The 27,933-nt window shown below is 39.1% G+C and overlaps 1 protein-coding gene across 3 annotated transcripts; it reads right to left on the reverse strand.

Annotated features, from left to right (window-relative positions):
- Nucleotides 1-493: 493 nt before the first annotated feature.
- FAS (Fas cell surface death receptor) lies at nt 494-27,933 on the reverse strand. Of its 3 annotated transcripts, none has more exons than XM_061195383.1 (9): nt 27,604-27,933; nt 14,658-14,820; nt 8,387-8,524; nt 7,219-7,327; nt 5,431-5,489; nt 5,200-5,271; nt 3,924-3,985; nt 2,830-2,854; nt 494-2,092 (listed from the first exon to the last, which is right to left on the reverse strand). In XM_061195383.1, the coding sequence occupies exons 1-9, from the start codon at nt 27,631-27,633 to the stop codon at nt 1,761-1,763; spliced, it is 990 nt and encodes a 329-aa protein (XP_061051366.1). In that variant the 5' UTR covers nt 27,634-27,933; the 3' UTR covers nt 494-1,760. The 3 variants fall into 3 exon arrangements, with proteins under 3 accessions (XP_061051366.1, XP_061051356.1, XP_061051375.1); XM_061195373.1 differs by having other exon boundaries at nt 5,200-5,286; XM_061195392.1 differs by lacking the exon at nt 27,604-27,933 and adding an exon at nt 27,138-27,255 and having other exon boundaries at nt 5,200-5,286.

A 27,933-nucleotide genomic window follows, 5' to 3' on the forward strand; every position in this document is an offset into this window, starting at 1 on the left:
AAAGAGAGATAGTCCAGTGGTCACTACGTAGCCAGAAATGGAAAGTATGCAGGAAGGATTATTTCAAAATCCCCATTTAGCTTTCTTACCAGTAAAACCAACCCTTTGAAATATTTACTTTCTTAACCACACGTTCAGTGCCTGATATATAATCCTGTTATAGTAAATCCTCACATAATAACTAATTATGTGTTGTTTAGGAGAGGGGTATTCTTGAGAGTAACAGCCTATGGAGGAAATTATTTAACTACTAAAGGGCTTTAAAAAGGAAATACTTCCTAAGAGACCAAAGGAAGGATGAAAGATTTATAAACAGGTTACATTTAGCAATAGATAGAAAAAAGAAAACAAAAACAAAAAGCAAGCCCCCACCAAAAAAAGAGATAACCAGAGATACCAAAAACATGATTTTAATTAAATAGTTTTACCTATATTTTCTATTTCCAAACATAAAAGGAAAACACCTTCCATCAATGGAAGCTCTTTAGGTAGTTCTGAGTATCTGTTTCAGCTTATAAATGTCTTTAGCTTACAACTATATAAATATTAATAGTATTTATTAACATTCACATTTAGTATAAACTTTCGAAAGTGTTTAAATGTAAAAGTAAGGAAGTGGTAGTGGGGAGAGGGGCTTGTTTGTCTAAGAAGCTACAGGAAATAACAAGAGCAATTCCTGAAACTTGATATGATTTCACTTTTGCTATGTATAAGCTGCCTTCGCATCAAGAGAGAACACATGGGGAGTTACTGAACATTTTGTTGCGGATGGAGCAAAGTAAGAATCTACCTTATCAGCTTTGGTGGTAGACATGGGTTCATGCTATGCCACAAAGCTACCTTCCGTAAGAGCAGTTAGTCTCTCCAAACTAAGCTAGGTGTTTCCAAGGGCAGTCCCAGCTTTGCGTGAATCAGTTAAGTGTTTCTTAGGCAGTCCTTCCAAGTCTGGGGGTACACAGGCCACCAAGACGCACATCAAGGAGCAAATGGAGAGGTGCCAATGATCTAGTAATTCTTTCCTGATCAAAATGTTTTGACACCTGAGAAAGAAGTGGATTATTTTGATCCAAAGTGACGAACAAATATAAAATAGCCAAGCATTATAACTGAGTCTGCATTTTCTATGTGAATTCAAAATTGAAATATTTCACCATGAAATGCCAATAATCTGTGCAAAGACCTTTGAGGTAGAACCTTATTAAATTCTACATTCAGATGTATGTGCAAGCTTTCCCTGAGTATGCTCCTCTCAAAGCTGTAAACAAAATCTACAAATATGGTAAAATCTCTAGAATTATCAGTGGAGCTGGGGAGGTAATTTAGAGGCAGTTGATTGTGACATGACAACAAAAGATCACATCTACTGATTTATGGAATGAGGTCAGCCTGTGGATAGGCATTTGTATTTACATATGTTAATTACATTCATACTTACAGAATCATATGTTAGATACTTGAACATGATCTCAAATCTTTTGTCCTTTGCATACGCTCTTTTTTGCGCACTTAACATGCCCCTGTATTTACTCTTAACTGTGTCCATCTTCCCAACTAGATTTTAAACATCCTTGAAGGCAGAATCATGAGATGCTCAAAGCCTGTAAACATATTAGCTCTACAAATCTAATAAATGAAAAAAGAAAAGACACCCAGTAAAAAAAAAAGCCAAGCAATATTTACAGCTTGCAGCTACCCAGAACTTATTCTAACATTAATCTTTCTTTAGTATATTCTCAGAACTGAGTTAGTTGTTTTTCACTTTAAGCCAAGCTTTCATTTTCATTTTGCAAGTTTGCATTTTCATGTTCACTAGTAATGTCCTTCTGGACTATATCTTGAATTTTCTCTGCAAGAGCATGAAGTTTGGCTTTTCTGAGACTTTTAATCAAAGTGCAATATGCATCTTTCTTCCCATGACTTTGATACCAATTACGGAGTAGTTGGACTTTCTGTTCAGCTGTATCTTGGGGATTGTCGTGCTTGATCTCATCTATTTTAGTTTCCTCCATACCATTCTTCCGAACAAATTCTTTAACTTCAGTTATTTTCATTTGTTCAGCAATACTAATGATATGTTTTCCCAAGTCAACGTCTGTAAAATAGAGAATAGTCTCTGAAAATTTGTTTTTCTAAACAAAATTCCCACTTCTGAAAACCATGTTTATTTCTCCTCTTACAGTACTTAAGAATATGGGTAAGTCCTAGAGATCTAAAGAGCCAGTCAGGGAAAAACAAAAACAGAAACAACCTTGAGTTCTAATCCCAACTCCTCCTGTGTCCCCAGTAATTTGCTCTATTACCTGGGCAAGATACATAACATCTCTGTGCCTTCTTTTCTCATCTATAAAGTAAGAGGGCTGGAAAAGATCATCTCTAACGTCCCTATGGATTTGATGATCAATGACCCACACAACTAAAAGGCTGGCCAAGAGTTTATATGACCATCTTATCACTGACTCACAGGTTGAAGAACAGAACAGAATAGAATCATGAATGTTGTTACGGAACTAGGATACACCAATGATAACTGAGTCTACAATTCAGATTAGCCTCTGAGTCAATGTAGGCAGGAGTTCTATACTACACCTAACTGCTTGTGAAGGAAAATTAAGCCTTCAGAATACAGCATCTTATGCTACCTGAGTATTGGTTATACATTTAAACAAACTGCTTAATAAACCCTTTTTGGTGAGCAGGAAAAACTGGAACCTCAAGAAACGGCAAGACCCCACTATATGTTACTGAACTTCGCAAAATTATTTAACTCTAAAATTAGCCTGTGACTCCAAAGGAAGCCATCTCGATGAAATAAAATGATAAAAGTCTTACCTGTGAAATTCACTGGCATCATTTCCTGGGGAGAAAAAAAAATGGAGGGAAGGAGAGAGATAAAATATATTTCGAATACTCTAAATGTAATAGAATACTCTAAATGTAATAAAATACTCTAAATGTATAAATTTAGACTAAGTGACTAAGGAGGATTCTTTCACCATTCAAATTTTTATTCTGAAAGTTTCCAGCCTAACCAGAAACTAGGGAATATTGGCTTTTTTTTTTTTTACGGAGGCAAGGAACCTAAGTAATTTGTGGAATGTGCTGAGATTATTCTTTATATAGACTCATGAAAATAAACATAATAACCATAATCATTCTAAAATTTTCTTTACTGTAACTGTTCTAATTTTTGACACGACAACATAGTTTAAGTTGAAATGATTTTGTACCATATTGATTTAAAGAACCCTAAGCCCCACTGGCCCCAAATGAGAAAATCGTTATTCATCAAGTGAACTGGTTACTCTCCCCAGTGTATCTTTTGCTATATGTGTGTGTGTTTGTGTTTTTTTTTTTGGCCGCTCTGTGCGTGGCTTGTGGGATCTCAGTTCCCCGACCAGGGATTGAACCCAGGCCACAGCAGTGAAAGCCACTAGGCTACCAGGGAACTCCCTCTTTTGCTATTTGAAATGCTTTGATTCCATGTTGTAAAAAGATATGGTGACAGATAAGGTAACAAGTGTCTGGAGAGAGCTGAGATGTACCTTTACAATGGCTTTAAGTGTTATCTCTGTGCCTGGACTTGGATACTGAATCCCTGCTCTGGTAAAGGATGTCTCTCTGCATTTCTCTTCAGGATAATACCAACATGGAACATGGTATTCCATGGTATTCCATTCCATGGCCACATCCTTTTCTCAACTCCCTTTGTGTAAGTGAGAATTTATTAATAAGAATTAATTCTTGTTATTTGTATAGAAGCTTCTTATCAACTGGGCACCATATCTTAGTTCATTTTTGATGCCCCTATAACCCATGCACACACAAGCATCATAAATGTTTGTTTTTAAAAAAGTAAAAGTAAAAAGCTGAATGACTACGTTCTCTACTTTTTTAAGAAAGCTGATGCATGTTTCAACACTTACAGTATTTGAGGCTATAGATTTCTGGTGACCATTCTTTCTATTCCTGCGCCGTCTTTTCACCTCTGAAAGATCCAAGAAATTTCTATCAGACTCATGTCTCAGCCTTGTAGGAAGCATGTGAGAATATACTCTCATACTAAGAGAAGTGTGAGAAGAAAGGAGAAACTCATTCATTGAAATTTAAAGCAACCGAGTACCATAAGAGGCAGATTCGTCCTGATTTTGAAAATTCCATCCCACCGGGTCAAGTGGTCTAGAGATATGCCACACCTTAATGGAGCCATCCAGTTACCACACACTGGCCTAGCCTGAAGCTGGCTTTTGACTTATTGTATGGCCATCACCACTCCCTCTCACTGGCTTGAAGCTGGGCACAGAAGCCATAGGCTATGGAAAGTCGGCATCAGTTTGCCATGAAGTGGCATTTAATGCCCCAAAACTCAAGTACACACACTCACAAATAACTCAAATATATATACTCAATAAGTGTATGCCTTGAAGTCAGTATGAGGTGGAAGAAAGAAATCTAGAAGTCTCCAAGCACAATTTAAGTGTTTAAACATTGAGTTTATATTTTTAGTTAAACAATCTCTAACGGCAAGGCAATCTCTTTATCTTCAGCTGACCTGGAGAAACAGTGATTTGTTCCAACAGAAAAAGAAAAATTGGATGTTTCAGAGTTATTGAAAGTTGGCACCACCATGTGTTGTATGAATGATCTAAAGGGATTTTTCTAGAGTAATTATAAGTATATCCAATTTTGGTTTACGTGCTGACTTTACTAAGTAACCCTCACATAAAAGGTATTGCCACAGTATTTTAAGTTAAGGTGGAGAAATAATCAAAAAGCATGGAGTCTGGACAAGGGAGAGGAGGCACAGACAGGGGTGAATTTATCAAGTGTCCCCTGCAATGCCTTCGCTCCTTGAATTCTCTTTGTGCATGGGATGATCTCAATGTAGACTGAAGGACTACTTCCGATTCTTGGCCAACTCAGCTACTGCCTAAATACAAATACCTTTGTTCATGGGGAGGATGGGAACACCCAATCAGTGCCCCAGAATGGTTGCTCAAAAACAGTAGCTGAGAGATAACATCATCTGTTCTTACCAGCTCTCAGGGGTGCATTTAGAAGCAGGAATTTAACACCATACCAGAGCTGCCTACCTGGTAGGAGCTTTCTTTCTCCTGGTAGGTAGGAGACAGGAGGGAATTCTTGTGAACAACTACTTCCCAAGTTACTTCAATCTACAGTTTGAACAAAGTAAGAACTTACCCCTGTATATTAGTGCAGATATTAGAATGAGGATCAGGAGGGCCCATAAACTGTGTAAGTTAGATCTGGATCCTGTAGATTGGAACACTGGACATGGTAAATGAAAGTAAGCAATTTTTAAGATTAAAACAAAGTACTCTCAAAGAATCAAAAGTTTTGGATTGGCTTTTCTTCATATTTTACAGTGGGGTTGGGAGAAAGGAGAATATAATCATAAAAAGAAATAATTACCTTCTCTGCACTTGGTGTTGCTGGTTGGTGTGCATTTCTCAATGATTCCATGTTCACACCTAGAAAAAAATACAGAGGGAATTCAAAAAGCCTGGTGGACTGATTCCTTGATCATTTTCAATGACACACTATAAATTCAGGGCCATTTTATTCATTTTTGCATTTTTGGCAAACATATTCCCTCAAATATTTCTAAATTAGCAACTACACTGGTGCAAATTCATAACATAATTTGGTTGTTTAGATGAAACATATCCTAAAGAATGACTATGGTTTAAAATGCCTTGAGGTAAAAGAAGGTATTAAAACATCAACATATAAGAAAAAGGATGAAATAGACACAAAAATAAAGTTTAATTTGGTCATAAACTGTGCTCTTAAAATCATAAATTGCCAAAAGCAATTTCCAAACAGTCCCATAGAACAATAAAATGGCCAGACAATAGCCACTGCCCAGGCTGCTGCTTAGGGAGTCTACCTAGGTGGTCCTTAAAGGTTACCCATTTTAGCATCAAGTGGTGATTACAACACTCAAGAGGTTCCTGTGGGATTTTCTTCAGACGTCCAAACACTGACAAATTGTCTGAATTATAACCTGGCTCTGCCTATTACTTAACTAGGTGAGCTTGGGCAAATCACTTAACCACCATGAGCCTGTTTTCTCATCAATAACAAGGAGATAATATTACTTGCCTCAGAGGGTTACTGTGAAAAGAAAATTAAATCAAGATTATGAAGTATTTATAATTATTATTTTTATTATTATCATTATTTTACTACATTAGTTCCCCTCCCAATCCCCACTTATACTGTCACCATGACCGTACTCTCAGACACTTAGGCTAGAAAGGAGAGTCTAGGTTAACTGCACATAATTTAACATTTTCTAGTAAATAAGAGACATAAGGCATCGTGTCCCTGCTTTTCAAGTCTACTAAGTGAACTCCTAAAAATTTCCCAAGGTGAATTACAAGTTTAAGGAGAGGCACATGAATATAATCCTAAATATTTATATTTATACAAAACAACATCTTACAAAGCGAAAGCTGTTTTTACAACACATATTACCCAGTCTGATCTTCACAGAAATTAGGTTGATAAGACAAATGAATATTATCTGCATCCCATGAATGAGGAAACCAAAGCTCAGAGAGGTTAAGTGATTTGCTCAAAATCACCCAATTAATCAGAAGAAAAGTGAAATCTATAATCAGGTGTTCTATCTTTGGGTCAAAACCAAGCTCTTTTAGCATGAAAGACAGGTCATTCATGATCTGACCCTGGCTCCTTCTCAGTCTTTCCTACACTCCAGCCAGGTCGTCTGCTCTCCAGAGCTTCCTTTTATCTCTTTGCAGCGGCTGTTCCCCTGCCTGAAAAGTCCTTTCCATCCGTGTCCACCTGGTAAGGCTCTTTCTTTCCTTCAAGACTCAAGCTATGTGTCATATCTTTACCCATCTCCCCAGGCAGAGTTGAAAGCTTTTCCTATATAATTCAACACCCTGAGTACAAGTCTCTTCTTGCCACGTGGTGTGAACACAATAACCATTGCTTTTCTTGACACCCTCTGCCTCTAGCCTTAGACCTTCAAAGCCTGGCCCGTGTCTGCTCATATCATTGGCTTGAGCAGCCAGCACAGTATCAAGCACACAGGAGGTGTTCAATAAATGTTTAGATATAGGATGTTTGGGTGAAGAAATGGTTATCTAGTTGCTTGGAGGCTTCCCTTTAGGAAAACATTCTCTCTCAAGATATACCTAGTGTTTTAACCAGAGAAAGACAAAAACTTACGTGGTACAAGGGTTACAGTGTTCGCACAGAGATACGTTACAAAAAAAGTTTGGTTTACATCTGCACTTGGTATTCTGGGTCCGGGTACAGTTTTTTTCCACTTCTAGGCCTAGAAAACCAATTTGCAGACTATTAATTAGAGCAGCTAGTTATAAATGGACGATGAAAAGGATGGGCAGGAGCTGCATGGATTTTTGAGATCCAGCGCTTATGTTGGCAGTCACACCATCACACCTTTAGTAACACAACTAGCATTTAAATGCCAAATAGGCAACCCCAGGTTGAAAGAGTTGAAATCATTTGGCAGAGTTTTAAGTAGACAGACAATCCAGCAACCTAGACAACCCCACCTGTACTTAAATGGCTCCCTTTTTCTCATCTAGAGCCTGGCTACTCAAAGTATGGCTTATAGACCAGCAATAGCAGCCTCACCCGGGAGCCTGTTAGAAATGCAGAATGTCAGGCCCTGCCCCAGACCTACTCAATCAGACCAATGCCAAAACCCTCACTTAGAGATTCTGATTTTATTGCTCTGAGACGGGACCTAGATGTTGGCATTTTTCAGAGCTTCCTGTTTGATTCTAATGTACAGCCAGGGTTGAGAAACACTGCTTTAGAGTCTAAATAGGGATAAGAAAAGCTTTACATCCAGAGAGTTCTTGATGTCTAACAAAACTGGGAATACTTCCATTTTATTTTAATCTGAACCCTCAAGATAGATTGGGATATCCATGAAAATTCAGGTCCCCAGTTGGAATTATCAGGACAAACCAGATCCCCAAAGAAGGGGGAGCAACCCACCCACCTCTTGGGTTTCTCTGTCCTTGTATCTGCAGGCGTCTGAGCTCTTTCTGGCTAAGAACAAAAGCCATTATACAAGCATAAATCAAAGCAGGAAAAAAAAAGTCCCCGCAATTTTGATTGGAGCTGATGGACCCTGTTCACCATGTCTACATTTAGTCGTTCCCCTACATCCGGGAGAATTGCCTAGACTTGACTCATAAATGTCACTCAGTACCTGGTCCTGCTTCACCCCAGCCAGGCCCATCCTGTCCCTCCTGTATGCTGACATAGGGCCAGAATAGGTCCCAATTTCAGACTGTATTATACATGGTGCTACATGCAGTACCATGATTGGTCCCTTTCGATTGTTTTTTAAGACACTTACCATGTTCTCCATCACAAACTCTACATCTTCTGCAGTTATAAGAATGATGGTGCTTGTCTGTGTACTCCTCTGCCTCTGCACAGAGCACACATTCTGGTTCACCTCCATCAATTTTGCAGTCATCATTTTTCCGTTTGCCTGCCCAAGAAAAAAACCGGAGCAAGTGTTTAAATGCAAGGTAGTCATGCAACAGCAAGGGAAGTCTGCAGGGATGACAATAAAACAGGAGTGGAGGGGCTAAGCTAATGAAATATAAATATAGTAGGGGAGAAAGTTGTTGTAAAAATCGTGGCAAGAGACAGAATTTCTCCCATGACAAAAGCTAAAAGATTCACTGAGGAATATGCCTACAGAAATAGGATGATTAAAAATAGGAACATATAAAACAGAGGTTAGAATGACCAAAAGCACTAGAAGAGACGCCTTTACCAACTTTGGGGGGAGGAGGAAAGAAGGTTGCTAGGTATATATTCATGGTAGAGATGACTGCCACTGGCCACTGAGGTTACCTAATTAATTCTCCTTTCTCTGACTTATTTTACTTTCCAAAGTCCACAAATCCTGACAAGGACAGTATTGCTTAAGGAAGAGAACATTTGAAGTTCTAAAGACTTTGGTCAAATATTTAATAGCAACAATATCTTTAACAAAGTGCTTAATCTGGGACTTCCCTGGTGGTCCAGTGGTTGAGAATCCACCTTCCAGTACAGGGGATGCGGGTTCGATCCCTGGTCAGGGAACTAAGATCCCACATGCAGTAGGGCAACTAAGCCTGCATGCCACAACTACTGAGCCTGAGCACTACAACTAGAGAGCCTGCATGCCACAACTACAGAGCCCTTGCGCTGCAACTACTGAGCCCATGTGCCACAACTAGAGAGAAGTCAGTGTACTGCAACAAAAGATCCCTCGTGCCTCAACTAAGACCCAACGCAGCCAAATAAAACAAAACAAAACAAAAAAAGTGCTTAATCTCTCTAAGCCTAATTTCTTCATGCATGTGATGGAGATAATCATACTTCTCTTGCATGGCTAATATTACTGCACAGGACCTGCCTAGTAAGTGCTCACAGTTCCCTTTTCACTCCCCTTTCTTTCTATTCCTTTGCCATTAAGGGACAGAATACATTATGATGTGCAGGCATGAACGTATTTACAACAAAATTTATTACCAGGTTTGCTATCTTAATACCCAAAAGTTTAAATCATATTCGCATTTACTTTTACTTACTTTAAAAATAAAATGAGTCATTGGATTTCTATTAGTAAGCATTATACAACAATGCCTTCTGGAAAATTCATTTATTTAAGAAGTGTTTATTAAATACCTATCGTGTGCCAGACACTTTCTAGGAGCTGGAGATATTGCAGGAAATAAGACAAAGCCTGGTCTCCAAAGGCTTCTCATTCTCAAGGTAGAAGCAGGCAATGCACAAATAAATACAAGACGGCAAGTGGTGATAAGTGCTGTGGGGAAAGCTAGTTTAGGGCAAGGGAATAGAGAATGAAGACGAAAGAGATAGAAAATATAAAGGGAAATCTAAGAGAAAAGCCTGACTAGTGACTGTAATTATTATGTTATAACTAATTAAAAAGAATAGGCAAAATCTAATCTGCCCCCCTCGCATGTACAGCAACAATAATTTATGCTCTTTCCCCAGGTACATGACTTTCTTAATAACCTCAAAACATTTTTTTTTTTTTTTTGCCTTTTAAAAGAAAATTTATTGTAACATTTCAGACAATTACTTTACATGACTGTTCAGAAAATATTCTCATTTTAGATCCCATGACAACGACAAAGAAAGATTAGTAGAACAACAACAAAAAAGATTAGTATACAGAGAAGGTGAAAGAAGGAACATTGGAGATCTATATTAAATTTGAAAAGAAAATTCCTCAGTAACAGTAGCTCCTTGCCATTCATGAGCAATATGTTATAAAACCAACACAAATACTCAGTTTCACTTATTCCAGTACAGCATGTAGTTTCCATCCAGAAGAATGCAAGTAAAATGCACCCATCAGATCCATAACAATTCTTATAATGGTAATAATAAATGATAATATTAACACTTTATTAAGCCAAGGACTCTGCTAAACACTATTAACATATTTCCATTTAATGTTCACAATAATCATAAAAGGTCAGAACTATTATTATGTCCATTTTACAGTTAAAGAACCAGACTCAAAGAAGTCAAGTAGCTTGCCCAAGGACATGAAGCTTGTTAATAGCTAGGAGGACCAACCATCCTTGTTTGCCCAGGATGTGGGACTTTTAGTGCTAAAATTGGGGACGTCTCAGGCAAACCAAAATATGTTGGTCATCCTCTAAGTGTCAGATGGAGGATTTGAAAGCAGGGTCTGATGCCAGAACTTGAGCTATTAAACACTATTCAATATCTGCTTGGTAAAGATTTCAGCTACCATGTTACAAACTAAGACAAAACTTTTGAAGTGTTACCACAGCTGGTAAAGTGTAGGAGTTTACATTCCAAGACTGGAAGCTCCCTGAGGTCAGGGGCTCTGTCCTGTTTCTCTGCCTTCATCTCACAGTCCCCGTGGCTTGTCTGCTGCACTGGAGAATGTGTGCCCTGGGACATGGTTCTTTACTTGCTTTGCCTTTTCCTTTTTAACGCTGTCCCATAACTCTCTCTCTGAAGTCAAAGCTTCCCCATTTGCCTTCCTGGGCTCACTCTATGGAGGAATTATTTACTTGGTATGCCCACTCTGTAGGCCAAAAACCTAACTGCAAATGGTGATTAGTACACAGTTCAACACATTACAATGTCTTTACGTTTTCCCTAATTTAGGACTTTGAAAAGGATTAGTCAATGTGGCAGAGATCCCTGATTGTCACCCAATATCCATTTTCCCTTCTCCCATAGGAACAGGATATTTACCAGGGGACATGGCTGCCCTGAGTCAAGACTACATCTCCCAGCCTCCTTTGCATGGCCATGTGACTAAGTCCCAGCCAATGGGATGTTAGCAGAAGTGCCCAGTAATACCTTCCAGGATGTTTCCCAGAGCTGGTGTGCAGTTTAAGTCTAAAGTTTAATCTGCCGTATGTGCATGAACAGCAAAAATAATGTATGCTGTCTCTCCTAGGAACATGACTTTCTTAATGATTTCATAGCATTCTTTTTGATAAAACAAAATACTACATAAACAAATTATGAAATTTAAACATGTACAATATTTTAGTAAACAAAGGCAATGATAGGTCAATAGAAAAAAAAATACATTGTGGAAACTCAGAACCAAATTTAAATACAGTGCATAAGGGTTCTATACCATTGCAGCAGTATGTTTAAGAAAACCAAGCCAAAGTACAACTTTAATTGCTTGTCAGTGGAATTATACTGCTTTCTAAATGAATTGGCCTCTTTAATGAATTACCTTGCAGAATGTGCCTGGCACAATGCCTACAGCAAGACAGGGATATAACATCACAAGTTCTTTCTTTCCTCCAATGTATACAACCTAAATTTATCAAAATATTAAAAAAGTAGTTGTTTTCTTGAAAATAATATTTTAAAATATATTTGTTTCTGAGTATAATAGTACATATGCTCATTGTAGAAAATTTGGAAAATTTAGGAAAGTGTAAAAAGCACCTATACATCAACCGCTCTGAGATACTGTTTTCATTTTGGTGCATTCCTATGCATATAAATACACACATATATACATGTGAGTATATGTGTGTGTGTACATATATATGTGTGTATGTGTGTGCATATATATATATATATATATATATATATATATATAAAATGTGTGCAGTGTACCATAGAATCCTTCTTATTGGATATGGTGATGTGATGAGGACTTTTTTGATTAAAAATGTCAGTTCACGTAAGGGATCATTGAAAAAACTACTGTCAGTATTTCAATTTATAAATATAACTATATAATTATTTGCCACTCTTGTGATGTAGAAACAAGTTATTAGAATTCCACAGTCTTTCTCACTTAAGTCACATCCAAAATGCATCGCCTATGATTTCCTTTTTCTTTTTTGGGGGGCAAAATCCGACTTCATCTTTATTTTATTTATCTATTTATTTTTGGCTGCGTTGGGTCTTAGTTGCAGCACATGGGATCTTCGTTGCAGTGCACAGGCTCTGTAGTTTGCAGCACACGGGCTCTCTAGTTGAGGTGCGTGGGCTCAGTAGTTGCGGCATGCGGGCTTAGTTGCCCCGTGGCATGTGGGATCTTAATTCCCCGACCAGGGATCAAACCCGAGTCCCCTGCATTGGAAGGCGGATTCTTAACCACTGGACTACCAGGGAAGTCCCTGATTTCCTTTCTCCCTTTCTTTCTTTCTTTTCTCCTCCTTCTTTCTTTTCTTTCTTCCTTTCTTTTTGATGGAAAGAAAACTTAAAGACACCAATAGTCTGTATGAAAGGCTTTAACATTTTTGTGATTTTTCCATGTATTTTGCCTCCACCTAATTCATTAACATTTTTTTCAGTAACCCGACTTTACTGAAATTCTCCAAAGCATTCAAAATAATTTTCATAGAAATAAAATCTGTTTTTTCTGTGTATTCATATATTGGTTTATGTAATATTTAATTAAATTACATATTAATATCACAACACCAACGAGCATAAACAAATTTGGAAGCAATCTGAATATTGATAAGCTTAAAATTAAAAAAAAAAAGGAATAGAAGTGGAAAGAGTGTTTAGTATATATTGGACACCATCCAGGATCTTTTAGAGATGGAGCAGAGAGAATTAGTTAATCCAGCCAGCAGATCAGTTAGAAATCTCTTAAGGGAATTTATATACATTGAGGCTTATATCAGAAATATATCAGAAAACATGACTTTGATTGATACATAATATTCCAGTCTTTGGATACTCCAAAATTTACTTAATCTTACATCATTGGGTATCATAGTGAAATGTCATACATACAATATTTTCTTTTATTTTTGACTATCTTCTTAAGACATTTTTCTATAAACCTATTACTGTAACAGTGTATTTTCAAATTTTTGATCCACATATCCAAATTTCCTTCTTAAAAGGTTTTTTTAACAATTTACATTCCAAGAATGACATATGAGAGTTATCTCACAAGCAAACTCACCAGGACTGAGATCACTTCTAAAACGAAAATAAAACAAAGCAAAACAAACAAACAAAAAGCAAACAAAGTCCTTAACAGTTTGATATTCAAAGCTTATTATCTTCATTTTAATTTGCATTTTAGGTTTTAAAAATAGGAGTAAAGGTCTCAATTCACAGGAAAAATAGATGGTGTTTAGCAAGTTACAAAAAAGCCAGAAAGCCATTCTTCATTCTCATTTGGAGAAGAGTAAATGTGAATACGCTTAAATATAAATGGGTTGGATTATGAGAGATTTTCCATAAGGGTTATTAAAACCTGGAGAGAAGGCCAAGAAGGACTGTTAGAATCTTTTTATAAACAGGGCCCGTGCCTGTTTAGCAGCTAGAGTGCTGGAGGCCTGGAAAGCCAAACATGAAACTTACCACCGTCCTTTATGGTTCTATTAATCTATCGCATATGCCCTTGTGTTGTTTTCCTTTATCTTCCTGTTTTCCTTCACAATGCAACTGGGAGATCCATATCTGTATAAAATAGTAGTCAACTCTACTCCATGTTGAAAAAAAAAGTCTGCCCAATTGCATTTTGCTTAGCTTCCAATTTGCTACTGTTTGAAGGATTTCCAATCTGAAATCGATTTTCATTTCAAAAATACTGATTTTAAAAAATGGTTGGTTTTTGTCCGTTGCTTTCCTAGCTTATCTAGTTATTCGGTTGTAAAATGCAAATGTATTTTGCAGGCTTCAGTGCTAGGACAAACAGCTTTCTCAGAGACTTTCTGATCGAAGGGAAGTGTTGAGACATCTCTTAAGGATAGAAGTCCCTTGCTTTCAGAGCTCCACAATTATTATGATATATTCTAACCAGTTCTGATGTGCTAAGTTTTAATATCCACAAATTAGTCTGCTTTTGCTATTGAAAAATGGAGCTAAATAAATAAATCCTCTCATTTCTGAGGTACATGTCATTGATAAATTATATTTACTTATTCTCACATCAAACCAGTGTGATAAAGATGACATAAGCTGGTCTTCGGAAAATAATGTCATATTTTTTTTCCTTCCCAGTCAGGCCATAATGCAGGAGAACTAAACGCTGTAAAAACACTCTCTTCATTATTATTATATGCTACTCCTCACCCTGATTTTCATTCTGATCGCTAGATTTTTTTTGTATAACATACCAGGAGGACACGGCTGACAACAAAATTTGTGCTCACGATGCAGGCCTTCAACGCAGCTCTCCTTTTTAGTAATATTCTTACTCAGTTTCAGCATCTCAGAGTTGCTGTCAGCCACATGGGCATTATCACCTTTAGACAATGGTCCAGCAATGGAGGTAAGTATCTGTAAAAGAAAAACATGAAGAGAATTTTACTGACTCCTGAACTAAGCAACTTGTTAAATAGGTGTAAGCCGCCCAAAATGGCTGTATTTTATTTGTCATGCACGGGCAAAATCAACGTGGGTTCCATCCTTCCACCGACTCGTCTCCAAAAAAGGAGCAGATCAATTGCATGACAGTCCAGACCTCGGGTTCTCCAAACTACCCGAGAAACAGCATCACAGATGGTAGGAGCCACAGCTCTGGGCTCAAAAGTCACGGCTCCCACTCATCAGCCCTATGATTGCGGGCAAAGTCACTTAAATTCTCCAAGTCTCTGTTTTGTTATCTGTAAGGTGGAAATAATCTCTTCTTCATAGGTTTGTTGTGATGATTAAATAAAATAATGCACTTCAAGTTCTTAGCACAATTCCTCACACATAATAAATAGGTGCCTGGTAAGCAGTATTATTATTATTATTATTATAAAGTTCCAGTGAGGGACAACATAGCAGAGTAGGAAAAAACGTGAAATTTCAAAACGACTGTGGTTTGAATCCCAGTTCTGCTGCCAACACTGACTTTGGGCAAGTTAAAGGGCCTCAATGATCCTCAGTTTCCTGATCTGTAAGTGACAGCAGTACTTTCTGTCTTGAAGGGTTATTGTGAGGATAAAAAGTGATAATTTCTCCCAAGTACAGCTAAGCTGTACTTAGCTTACAGCATGTTCTGTTTCTTCCTTTTTTACATATAGCAATAGAATCTACAGTTTTGATGAACTCCTTCCTGGTTATCTAACCATACAATAAATCCAACAGGATTTTCTTCACTTTTATTCAGGAAAAATGAACTTCTCTTAATAGAGAACCAATGTTTAATTTATTATTTGTTCCTTTTTTTCTGGAGACAAAACCCATAGGTCCAAGTGACATTGTGTCAAATTTATCTTAGTTAGGCTTGAGTTCCTTAGAAAAATGAGCCTCTAAAATGTATGGAAACATTTGGGGGTAATGTCTGTTTGATTCCTTTCTCAGGTTTTCTAAACATTTATTGTTTGTCTCTCTAAACACAAATACAAATAATTTTTCATCTTATGTGGAATATGTAAATTCATTGCTAAGCATCAAAAAATTTTAAACTACTGGTTCTGAGGATTTTTTCCTCAAGGTCATTTTTCATAGTTTTCATGGCATACTTTTTTTTTTCTACTTTATGGCATCTTCTGGGTCAAGGGAACTAAATATTCTTCGTGTATAAATCACTGCCACAGGAGTCCATACATCTTCCCTTTTAGCCCTTCCCCCTTTGTCACCAAAGCCTGCATCCCTTCTAAGTCACAAGATACCATGGGACCTCCAAGGAAGGAGGGACGAAGGAGATGCGGTTGCCATCTTTTCCTCCTGGGATGGATGTACTGATGTATTTAAAAATGCATTTCTAACATCCAGACTCCAGGAGGGAAAATCACACCAAAATAGCAAGAAAATACGTGACTTATCCAGGGTCACTCATGAGCAAAAGGTAGAGAGCTAGGACTTGTCTAAGTCTCCTCACTCTTATTACAGTGTTTTTTCCCCTACACCCAACTCACCATAAAATATAGCTTACTTTCTCTATATGAACAATTCTATGTAAAGAATAATTGGAAATGGTAAACAGATCAGAGGAATTATGCCTAAATATACTGGCTTCACTATCAAACCACTGCCTTTTCAACCCAACAGACATTTCACTAGCACCTTCTGTGTGCCAGGTTCTGTGAACACAGAGACAAGTAACATTGATTATAATCGAAAATGAATGTTAAGTTTCCAACAGCAGATTTGCACATGGGCATATTATTTGTAATGTATTAATCACTGGGGGATTTTTTAACGTTATATTTGCATGACTCTTACTTTTTAAAACACATTTGAATCTATGATCTTCTTCTGAAGCAGCTTTGAACAAAAAGTATTTATTAGTATCAATTTCTCTTTTCAAGATGACAGTTCCCCACTTCTTACCTTTTCTACAGAAGGTCATCCTGTCATCCCGTTAATATTAGTCCCTCTTCTAGATCAGAGCATCCATAGTTAATGAGCAGTAACTGAATTGGGCACTTTAGGAAATAATAATGTGATTGAAATCACACCAAAGGGTTAACTGCTAAGATGGGAAGGGCTTTCAAATGAAAGTCATTCACCTTTTAGGATCCTTATTCCATAACAAACTTTGTTCTATTTGACAGTCAGAAATTAAATATACTAACCATGTAACATTCCAGACATTGCCAGCACATGAAAATTCTCAAACAAATGTAAAAATCTCTGTAGCTAGAAGAAATCAGTAAGTCCTTTTTGCAACAGATAATGGAAAACTGAATCTAAGCAACCAAACTGAGTAGAAGCAATTCCTTTCTGTTATCAGCCACCTCTGTGGCTGGGAAGAGGGAGTTAACAGTGAGATATTACTTGCTCTCCTTCTCTTTCAATTCTGGTTTCTCACCAGAAACTGAAGAAAATGACACAGATTTAAACTCAAAGAGATCTGAGTCAAAATTGGGTAGCCAAAATTGACAAGTCAAAGGTGCTCAAAGTTGATACCCAATGGTCGGGGGTGGGTGTGTGTGTGTGTGTCCCCTACAGCTATAGGTCCCATCCTTTCCTTGGTATGCTAATTGCATCCAGCAGTCATGTGAAAATATTACAAGCAGGTCCACAATTCCTGGTTTAAATGATCAAGCACTCAGAGAGTGCTTAACATTTATGTAATGTAACATTTATGAATTGTTACCTTAGTGTTATTTCCAAAAAAACTGTGCATATACTAAACTTTCTGGAGATGTCTAAAAGAAATGTACTTTCTAATTTTGCTTTAGTTTTGAAGTTTTTGACTGGAAATCAAAACCCACTGTCCAAAATACATTCAGAATTTGAGAAATGTGAATCTTGGAGTAGAACAGTGAAAGACATAAACATCACTGGCCATGGAGAGATACCAGCGCCAAACTCATCTCATATTTGATCACACCTGCTTCACAGAGCTGAATTTCTGGAAACATCTCCTACTTAGTTCAGCATCAAAGAATTATGTCAAGGATAAATAAAGAAAGATAGGTCTAAAGAGGATGTTCTAACTCTTACAAGATATTATGTAAGCAGTGTTCCACACAGCTTGCATTTTTTTAAGTTTTTGCATTAGCTCAAGTTTGTAGTATGCAAAGATTTAACCCAAACTTTCCAGGCAGAAACTGGGGTGTTTTTGACTGCGACAAGGCAGGAAACCCACAAAGAACTAAATGATCAGAATGCTCAAAAAATTGTTTTTCAAAAAAGCTGAAAAGGCCAGAAAATGAGTTAAATCAAAGATGTGAAAAGTGGATAAACTAAGGCAAATGATAACCAAATGGAAAAAAAAGAAATAAAATTAATTTTAAACTTCCATCATGACAAAGATTAAAAAGTCAGAGAGACCTCAATTTTATAATCCGCTGGGAATAATATTAGCTAACTCATTAATCAATTACTTAAATGAGTAAATACTTTGTTGAGTACCTACTATGTGCCAGACAGACATCCAAGAACAGAGCAGTAAACAGATAAAGACTTAGCTCTCATAGAGTTTATATGTAAACGAAGTGTACTGTATTAGTCAGGGTTCTTGGGAGAAACAGGACCAATAGTGTGTGTGTGCGTGCACGCGCACGCGTGTGTGTGTGTGTAAGAGAGAGAGATTGATTGATTTTAAGGAATTGGCTCACACAACTGTAAAGGCTTGGCAAGTCCAAATTCTGCTGATGGGGTAGGCCAGTATGCTGAGGAGTCAGGGAAGAGTTGCAGCTCAAGTCCAAAGGCAGTCTGGCAGAATTCCTTCTTCCTTAGGGAATCTCAGTCTTCATTTTATTAAGGCATTCAACTGACTGAATGAGGCCCACTCACTTACAGACGGTATCTAACTTACTCAAAGTTTACCAATTTAAATGTACAAATCATCCAAAACAAACAAACAAGCAAAACTGTTGCAGAAACATCCAGAATAATGTTTGAGCAAATATCTGGGTGCCATGGTCCAGTCATGTTGACACATAATATTAAGCATCGTGTGGAGGGAAATGATAAAGAAACAAAGAAATAAGCAATATGTCAAGGAGGAATAAGTGCTATTTAAAGGAATAAAGCAAGCTTAGGGGGCATGGAGAGTTTGAAGGGTGAGGTAGTGATATTTTAGGAAGAGTGGTCTGGGAAGGCCACGGAATAAGAAGACATTTGGGCAGTGACTTGTTGCAAGTGGATGACTAGCTGGGAAGGGCTTTCCAGGCAGGTCACACCCACAGGAACTTGGCTTAGCCCAAATGGGGACATACCTGAGGACCTCAGCAAAAGCATTATTAGCAGCTAGCTCTTGAGAGAGATAAAGGTAAATGTCTCCTGAATCACACTGGTAATTAACATGTTGACCACTGAAGCCATAGTGGGATCATACAGCCGATCATAACCATAGACGCTGCAATCTCATAGAATCCTGGAACGTCAAAGCAGAAAGGGACCATATGAGCATCTGCTCAGTTTCAATATAGATTTTAAAAATGGATCTCCTTGCGTCTTTCATTATCTACAGGATTTTAATACTTTCTGCAAATCAGAAAATGTGCTTCTCTCTCTCCTTCTGAATCGTTCGTGAAAATGTTAAGTCAGGAAACCAAACCCTAGACATTTGCCTGGCTTTTTACAAAGTTCATTCACATACATCACCTCGTGGTCATCACAATAAATCTACACATGAGGAATTATTATGGTCTTATTTTATAGCTGAGGAAGCTGAGCACAGGGTATATGAAATGACTCGTCTAATAACCCACAGTTAGGACTGGCTAAGGGAGGACTCGACACCTCTGGCCCAAACACCTCTGGGCTGTTTCAGGTTTACAAATTACTTTCCTAGTTGCTTTCTCCACTTAGGCACACAAACAACTCAATTTGTTTTCAGACAATTGTTGGCAAGACGCCTGTGTGTTAATTATACAACGAACCTTCAAAGCAAATGCATGTTGAAGGTGGAGGGAGTCTGGCAGGAACTTCTTGGAAACCAGAAGTCAGTCCCCTGCCCTCTAGTCTGGGAAAACTGTAGCAGGACTGTCCAGGTTGGGGTTCTGGCTGGCAGGGAAGGTGAAACTTCCCAGCCCTGGTCTGCAGCTTGAAAAGAAGGGGAGTTTAGGTTTCCCTTCCTCCAATCTGGGTGCTGAGTTTCTGAGAACAGCCATCATACCCACTGTGAGTCCCTTGCAGGGGTGGGGATCTGCAATGCACAAATAGGAATCAGAAGTCTTCCTATCCTCCAATCTTTGCATTTGCTCCATTTGAAACTCTCAGAAACAGGGTGATGTGAGAGTTTGTCCCTTGTATCAGATGATGAGAAACTGAGAGAACAGTTGGATTTTTATTAATTATCTGCATCAGTGATGAATCACTTTTCATAGCCAGCCTGGTTACTACATAGAAGAAACAAAGCAGGAATGGAGCAGGAATGGCCAGACCCAGAAACTGATGACCACCCTTGAGGTATATCACTTCACTTTGACAAGCTCTCCACACTTTCCCAGGAATCATAAACACCCAAGATTTAATATGGCAATTACAAATAGAGTAACATTGCAGTGACTGAATTAAACAAACTACTGGAAGAAACTGAGAATCCCATCAGCATTACTTCAAAGAAGCAGTGTGGCAATTGGCCCTACGAGATGAGCTAGGGTTTGAAAAGGAAGTTTAAAAAATCACCTTTTTTTTTTTTCTGTTCTTAGTGAAGTTCAAAGCAAACAGGAAAAGAATTTTAAAAAGCAGAGGCAAAAAAAAAAAAAGGTGTCTGGTGGTGAAAAATAGCAGCCCTTCAAATGGCAAGAATAAGTAGACATCGTCTGGAACAGTCAGTGAGATTTTTCAATACTGAGCACACACTTCAGACTGATTATAAATATTCAAGCTGACTACAAGCTCTCCAGTAATCATGGTGAAGAGTTCTAGAGATGACCCAACCCAAGCCCTTCATCTTATAGGAGAAGCTATGCCCCAAACTGGTGGTGGGGTGACTGGTCCATGTCACACAGCTAGCTCAAGAGATTCAGACTCCTATGGGCTGAACTGTATCTCCCTCATCCATATTCCTATGGTGAAGTCCTAACCCCAAGTACCCCAGAATGTCACCATGTTTGGAGATAGGGTCTTTAAAGAGGAAATTAGTTAAAATGAGGTTCTTGGGTGCACCTTAATCCGATATGACTGGTGTCCCTATAAGAAGAAACTTGGACACAGGCACAGACAAGGGGAAGATGACGTGAAGACACAGGGAGAAGGCCACTGACAAGCCAAGGAGAGAGGCGAGGAAGAGATCATTACCTCAGGGTCTAGCCTCCTTCTAGCCTCCAGAACTGAGAGAAAATAAATTTCTGTTGTTTAAGCCACCCAGTCCGTGGTGCTGTGTTACGGCAGCCACAGGAAATGAATACAGGCCTAAACCACCATCTCTTAATTCCCTCAGATTGTGGATTTGAGGGAGGTCAGTGGTGCATACACACTTGGGAATTCCTCATAGCTGGGCACTAGGATTTCCCATCTTGAACTATCACTGAACTAAATAGCCAAGAGATTGCAAATAGTCTTCAGAACCGGAATCATCAGGGGCCCATAGGAACCTGAACTTCTTCCCAGTCTTACAGGCCCCACCAGGGGGTTGAAATCTCACTGTCCCCTACTGTCCAGGACACAACTGGAACAACAGACTAGTTCTGGTCATTCGCTTTTTAGACTTTTAGTTACTTATCAATACTTTAGGAAAAAGGAATTCTAAAAAGACCATTAATAGTTCACCATTTCCGATTGTATAATGCATCTCTAATATATTTGTGTAAAGGGTAAGGAAATAGTAATGACATTTTATAGTAGGTGCATTATTGAAAAACTGAAATAAAAACAAATAAAATTTCCTATATTAAAGAGATAAGTGAAGGTTCCACTCGTTCTTACTTTTTTCAAAATGTGTAAATAAAAATACACAAGGTAATTTTATTCCAGTAATGTGTTCATTCTTTCTTAAGGCTAGTTTCTTGGGAAGACCAGGATAGAGATAGTTGAGGCAGTGGGAGTACATGACTGGTAGGACCCCTGACTGAATCAAGCCATAAATAAAACAAAATGAGGCTACCCAGAGAATTCTATCTGGGATTAGATTTTGAGTGTAGTGCTAGAGTTAGAAAAATCGTTTTCAAAACCCTGAAAGACATTAGAATCATGTAGTGATGGATTAAAAGTTAAAAAATGCTTAGGTCCCAAAACAGACCTAAAGAATCTGGATCTCTGAGAATGGGGTCTCCTTATGATTATGTTCAACCTTGTTACTTAATATTTAATAACCCTGGTGGTTATTTTGATGCTCCTCCCAGCTGAAGACCAACTGAAGGAAGCAAAATTTGAGGTTAGCAGGCGACTACATTTACATGTGAGAAGATAAGAGTGTTATAGACTAACAGCATCTGTGCTCTGCACTTGCAAATCAGAATTTGACTTTTCATGGAGAAATAATGACCCTTCTAAAAATAAGCCCGAAAAGAAAAGAAGTCATCTTTGGTGGAGGAAATGGGTAATGGGAGGGCTACCAAGTCCGAAACTAGAACCCTAGAGTTCTTAAATGCCCAGAGGGGTCACAGGGCTCTCAAAGGAGTAAAGCATCCAGGTGGAACAGACAACAAAGTGTAGGAGGCGCTGGTCAAATGGAGAGGTGCACGTGGACCAAAGGGGCAGCCATTTGATCCAGGGGAGTGGGGGTCAGGTGGCATGTGGGTCCAGATCGTCCATGTTTCAAGAGAAACCAAAATCTTCCAACATATAAGTGGTGGCAGCTAATATTGAAAATACATACCTGCATACATACATACTGTATGTGTCAATACTGTGCAGGGTAGACAAAACATAGTCTGGGGCAGTGTAAGCCCAATTTTTGAAATCAGGCCTAAATCCATACAGACATCCATGTGAAAAAACAGTCCATTAGGAACAAGGATCCTTTTGTGAGGATGGCTAAAACCCATAGCTCAATCCTCAGCAAGGGGCAAGAGCCTTACACCACATGTTCTGAGTTCATTTTCTCTCTCTCTCTCTCTCTCTCTCCCCTCTCTTTTTTCTAAGATCTCTGACCTCAGAAATCAAAAGTGTTGATGTTTCTCACATCTTATATTTTGATGGCCTCCCAGAACACAGAGGTGACTAAATCCATAATGCTGCATCACTTGACTGTAGGACAGCCTGACGTTAATGACTCCGAAGCAAAGTTTATTCTAATTGTCCAAGTTTATCCCAGTTCACAGCTTAACAAAACCTACCTACGGTAGGCTTGCTTGCCTTGCTGGGCTGAGTACATCTGCCGATTGAATTTGTAGTCAGATTTGCTAACTTACAAGATTGGCCTTACTCAAAATGCACAATTTCATACGAAAGTCACTATCATCCCGCACTTAGTGGATCTTGAACCAGTCTATCATCCCCCACTTAGTGGATCTCGGGCCAGGTGTCCAATAGAGCAATGGCTGCTGTTTCTAACTGCCCAAAGATGGGGATGGCTTGGTTGCACAAAAGCTCATTCCAAATCAGAAAGGGAGCTGTGATCAAAGAGGAGAACTAGCCCATTTCCTTCTGAGGAAGGTGAAGTTAACAATCTTACAATGATCAACTTTCTAATTTGGGCCTTACAACTCATAGTCTCACTTCAAAGAAAATATTATAAAAGTAGGCAAGTACTTTTGAATTATTTGTTCCTGTTTAAGACTGAATGGAATATACTTAATTGGTGTTAGGAGTCCAACTACATAAAAAGCTAAAGATACGTTATTTTATTTCATTTTGTTTATTTATTTATTCATTTTATTTCTTTCATTTTAAAGCAAGGGTCTTCCAGAAAATGAAAGGACTTATTAGGTAGTTAAATGCTGTTTTCCCACTTTTGTGAATAGATACACACACATAGCAAAAAGAATACAATACTGGGCTTCCCTGGTGGCGCAGTGGTTGAGAGTCTGCCTGCCAATGCAGGGGACACGGGTTCGAGCCCTGGTCTGGGAGGATCCCACATGCCATGGAGCAACTGGGCCCGTGAGCCACAACTACTGAGCCTGCGTGTCTGGAGCCTGTGCTCCGCAACGAGAGGCCGCAACAGTGAGAGGCCCGCGCACCGCGATTAAGAGTGGCCCCTGCTCACCGCAACTGGAGAAAGCCCTTGCACAGAAACGAAGACCCAAACACAGCCAAAAATAAATAAATAAATTAATTAATTAATTAAAAAAAAAAAAAAGAATACAATACTATCCATTAAGGTACTTACAATGGTCCTACAAATAATTTTTTGGTAATAAGCTATATATGTTATTATCTTTACATTATTACTTATATTATTATTTTTCATCATAAGTCAATAAGTCTTTAGTACTTATTACAAAACATGTGCTCATTTAAGGGACTTTTGGAACCTAAGATAATTCACCAAAAGGCACTTAACTCACTAGGGGTTTTCAAGTGGGGGATTTCCTTATTCAGGTTTTTGATCATCTCTTAGAAAATGATTACTCTGTCCTTGGCAGTTGTGGTATAGTGCTAGTAGCCTTCAGAGAGATTCCTTTGAAATACTGACACTTCCACTATTAAGAACTATTTAGAAGTAAATTACTTGTTTAGTGTCCCAAAGAAACTTACTTAGAGACAACATCCAAATCCTGAGTCCTCTTTGCCTTTCACCTTTTTCCTTCTATAAACTCAACGCAAGAATAAAAATTGCTTTTTCTAAATTAAACTCTAATTTTGCCACTAAGGGTGGTAATTGTGTTATGGAGACAGACAATAGAAGATTTTTCATTCACCCAATTGTAGCTAGTCGTGAAGGACCCGAAGATTTCCATATATCAATTTCATTTTTCCTTTCCAATCTTGCCATCTTTTATAAATTTCTGTTTTTCCATCCTGGTTGTTAATGTTTTAAATTACATTTCATACTTTATTTTATTCATAAGAATTTTCAAGTTTTTTATGATTTAAGGAAAACCTGTTAAAAACAACAATAAACAGAAACACATCGCAACCTATTTCATGTTTCTTAGGCTGGTTTAAGAAAAATTATTAAATTATAAACTAAACAACTGTCCTTTATTTTGTCCCTGAAACGCTTCTGTATGATTACCTATAAATACACCGACTTCTTTTTCAGCTGCCCTCTCCTTGTCCTCAACCATAATTTTGAGAAGTGCTCTAAGAAATAAAGGAGAGGAAAATGGCTAATCTAGTAACTGCCTAACCATAGACCTAAACAGTACAAGACAAAACCTATCAGGACTATGTGCTATTAAAAGAAGCAGCAGCAGTCTTCACAGCTATTTCTCACACGAATTTCTAAAGTAAGTTTGCCTCTTCTTCTGTATCCTTTAGACACCTGTGAATTGTTTGGGGCTTTCAAACTTACTTATCGTAGGTCCCATGGAAATGACACCCAGAAACTAGGGGAGAGAAAACTAACTCCAAGAGGGAAGAAAGAAGGGAAGAGAAGCAAAGAGGTAAAGGATGGGATATTTGCTGACCATAGATTGCGCTAGAGACAAGAAGAGTAGAGGAAGAAAGAGGAAAAGAGAAAATATGGCCGCTCCCTCCCATCCACTTCCAGCCCACTGACATGATTAAACCAAATTTGCTTCTGTGTTCCATGTGATCAGCACTCGCGCCCCCATTTAATTTATTTGCACACTAGTAAATAAAGCCCTACTAAGTGCGAAGTCATAAAAGCAAGCATTTTCTGGAGACACACAAGGTGACATAATGGTGTGGAAACTTCTTTAAGAGTAGAGGCGTGATACTGTGCCAGTGATGGGTGCAGAGCAGCATTCTGTGTAACTAAATTTAAGAGTCATATTAGAAAAGAGAAATAGAGGATATACTACAAAATGCAAACAATGATTATCTAGGTGATAGGGTTACGTCAGATTTTTTCTTTTTACACGTCTGTATTGATAAATTTTATTTGATAAATGTTAATTTCTTAGGCCATATATCATATATAACGGTAATAAGCAAATTATGTTTAATATATATTATAGATATTATAATAACATGTATATATAAATAAATGTGTGTGTATATATATATGCACATATGTGTGTGTATGAATGTGTGTGCATTCTTTCAGAAAAGCAGTTTCCTTGGTGCTTTAAACATGCACCTCTGGTAAAGATGCTATAGTATAAAAGTTAAGCATAGCTCTGGGCTTTGATAATTTTGCTACACTTATTAGTATTGTTGTTCCAAGAACTAAGAGATTGTCAAAGCAACTAACACTGCAATAAGGCAGTGGTTAATGATAAGGAAGAGAAGAGTGTGATCTGAGGTTGTATAAATGGTTTCTCAATTTTGAATCCTAAATTTTCTCGAAGAAAATTTCTAAAGGAGCCCAAATATTGTACATTATTTCTGAAAGGATCAGGGAGAATTTTTTTTTTTTCCAATCATAAGATTGTTCCAGACATCAATGCTTTTTTTCCTTTCAACTCTTGGTGTCATCTGGACATCAGGTGCAATCAACGAACCGCCCGGGCTTTGGAACTGGATCTAAATTAAATCCCAGCCCTGCCGCTTACTGCTAGGACTCGGTCTAATTACTTAAGCTTTCTGAACCCCATTTCGCCATCTGTAAAACGGAGATGAGGACATCTTCCTTACTGCGCAGCTGCTAATTAACTGACATCACATTCGTAGACATTCTAAGCACAGTGCCTGGCACTTTGATGGGGCCCAACAAAATAAGAATCCGTTGGCTTTCAGAGAATTCGGAACTCAAATGAACCTCTTAAGGCCAAGTGTCTTCGATCAGCCATCACCAGGCTGGCATTGCCGAGGTAGGGACTCTCCAAAAGAGGTGGCTACTGCTTAGGCTTCTGGGCCAAGAACGGGCTCCCCGGCGCGTGCGCAGTGGCAGCGGGTACCACCGCCTGAGCAGTGAGGCCCAGGTTCCCTACCGCCCCGGAGTTCAGCGAGCAATGAAAGGTAACAAGAAAGAAAATGGAGAGAAGAAAATTAAAAAAAAAAAAAAAAAAAAAAAAAAGACCAAACCTGAGATAGTGACTCACGGTCTTAAGGAGAGGGATTACCGGAAGGGAAACAAAACAGTTTCTTTTTCTGTGTAGTGATAAGAAGGTAAACAAGTCTCTTAAGGCGCATTCAGCCCCAAGATAACTTTTTCGAGAAAGAAACGGTGCAGTCCAAAGCCTCAGGTTTAACCACCGCCTCGGGGCTGATTTATTCCCTAAAGTTGGGAACTACCGGAAAACTTGTATTACCAGTTCAGGGAGCGCAGGTTCTCACCGCCCCGCGGCGCGCACGTCCACCAGCACAGCAGCGGGGCTTCGGCGTGACTTGTAAGGACTTGTCCAGAAGATCCCCTCCTGTCTCCGGTCCCTCCAGCGACCCTCAAACCTCGCAGGCCCCGGCCCGCCCCCCGCGCCCACCCCTCTCTGGGCGGCCGACAGCGTCCCCCAGGAGCACCCGGAGCTGTTCCGCCTGCCCCGCGGGCTGGCCGCTCTACATCCAGCCCCAAGAAAAACGAGTTCCCCGGTTTCCTGAGATCCCGCCCTCAGGGAAAGTCCTGGCAGCCCTGGTGAGCCGGCCTGTCAGAGGCCGGACAAGCCCGCCGCCCACGCGCGCATACCCCCCGCCGCCCCCGGAGCTAGTCCAGCGCCCGCCCGCACCGCGCGCGCTCAGTGGCCGAGCTGGGAGAGGCCCCCGCCCGGGCAGGAGAAGACTCACCAGTGGCCAGAGAACCCAGATCTCGCACATGGCTGTGGAGCAATCGCTAAAGTGAAGGAGCCTCTCCAACTGGCACCCGAGCGGGTCACACACCCCGTGAGAAGTGACAGCCCCGCCGGGCCCCTCCCCGCGCTCCAGCCAGCCTGGGAGAGTGTTCCCGCCGGGGCCCGCCCCGGGGCGCTCACGCACAGTTACTCCGGTAGCGCTTTTCTCTTTCTCCAGTAGCGTCTCCGAGCACCTGCGTGTGGCTCTTCTGAGAGACCCGAAAAGACTTAAAGAAAGGTCCCCGGGCCCGGGGGCGGGGGGCAGCCGAGGTTGGAGGAGGAAGCT

Source organism: Eubalaena glacialis, chromosome 1 (assembly GCF_028564815.1).
Source record: "Eubalaena glacialis isolate mEubGla1 chromosome 1, mEubGla1.1.hap2.+ XY, whole genome shotgun sequence".
NCBI lineage: Eukaryota > Metazoa > Chordata > Mammalia > Artiodactyla > Balaenidae > Eubalaena > Eubalaena glacialis.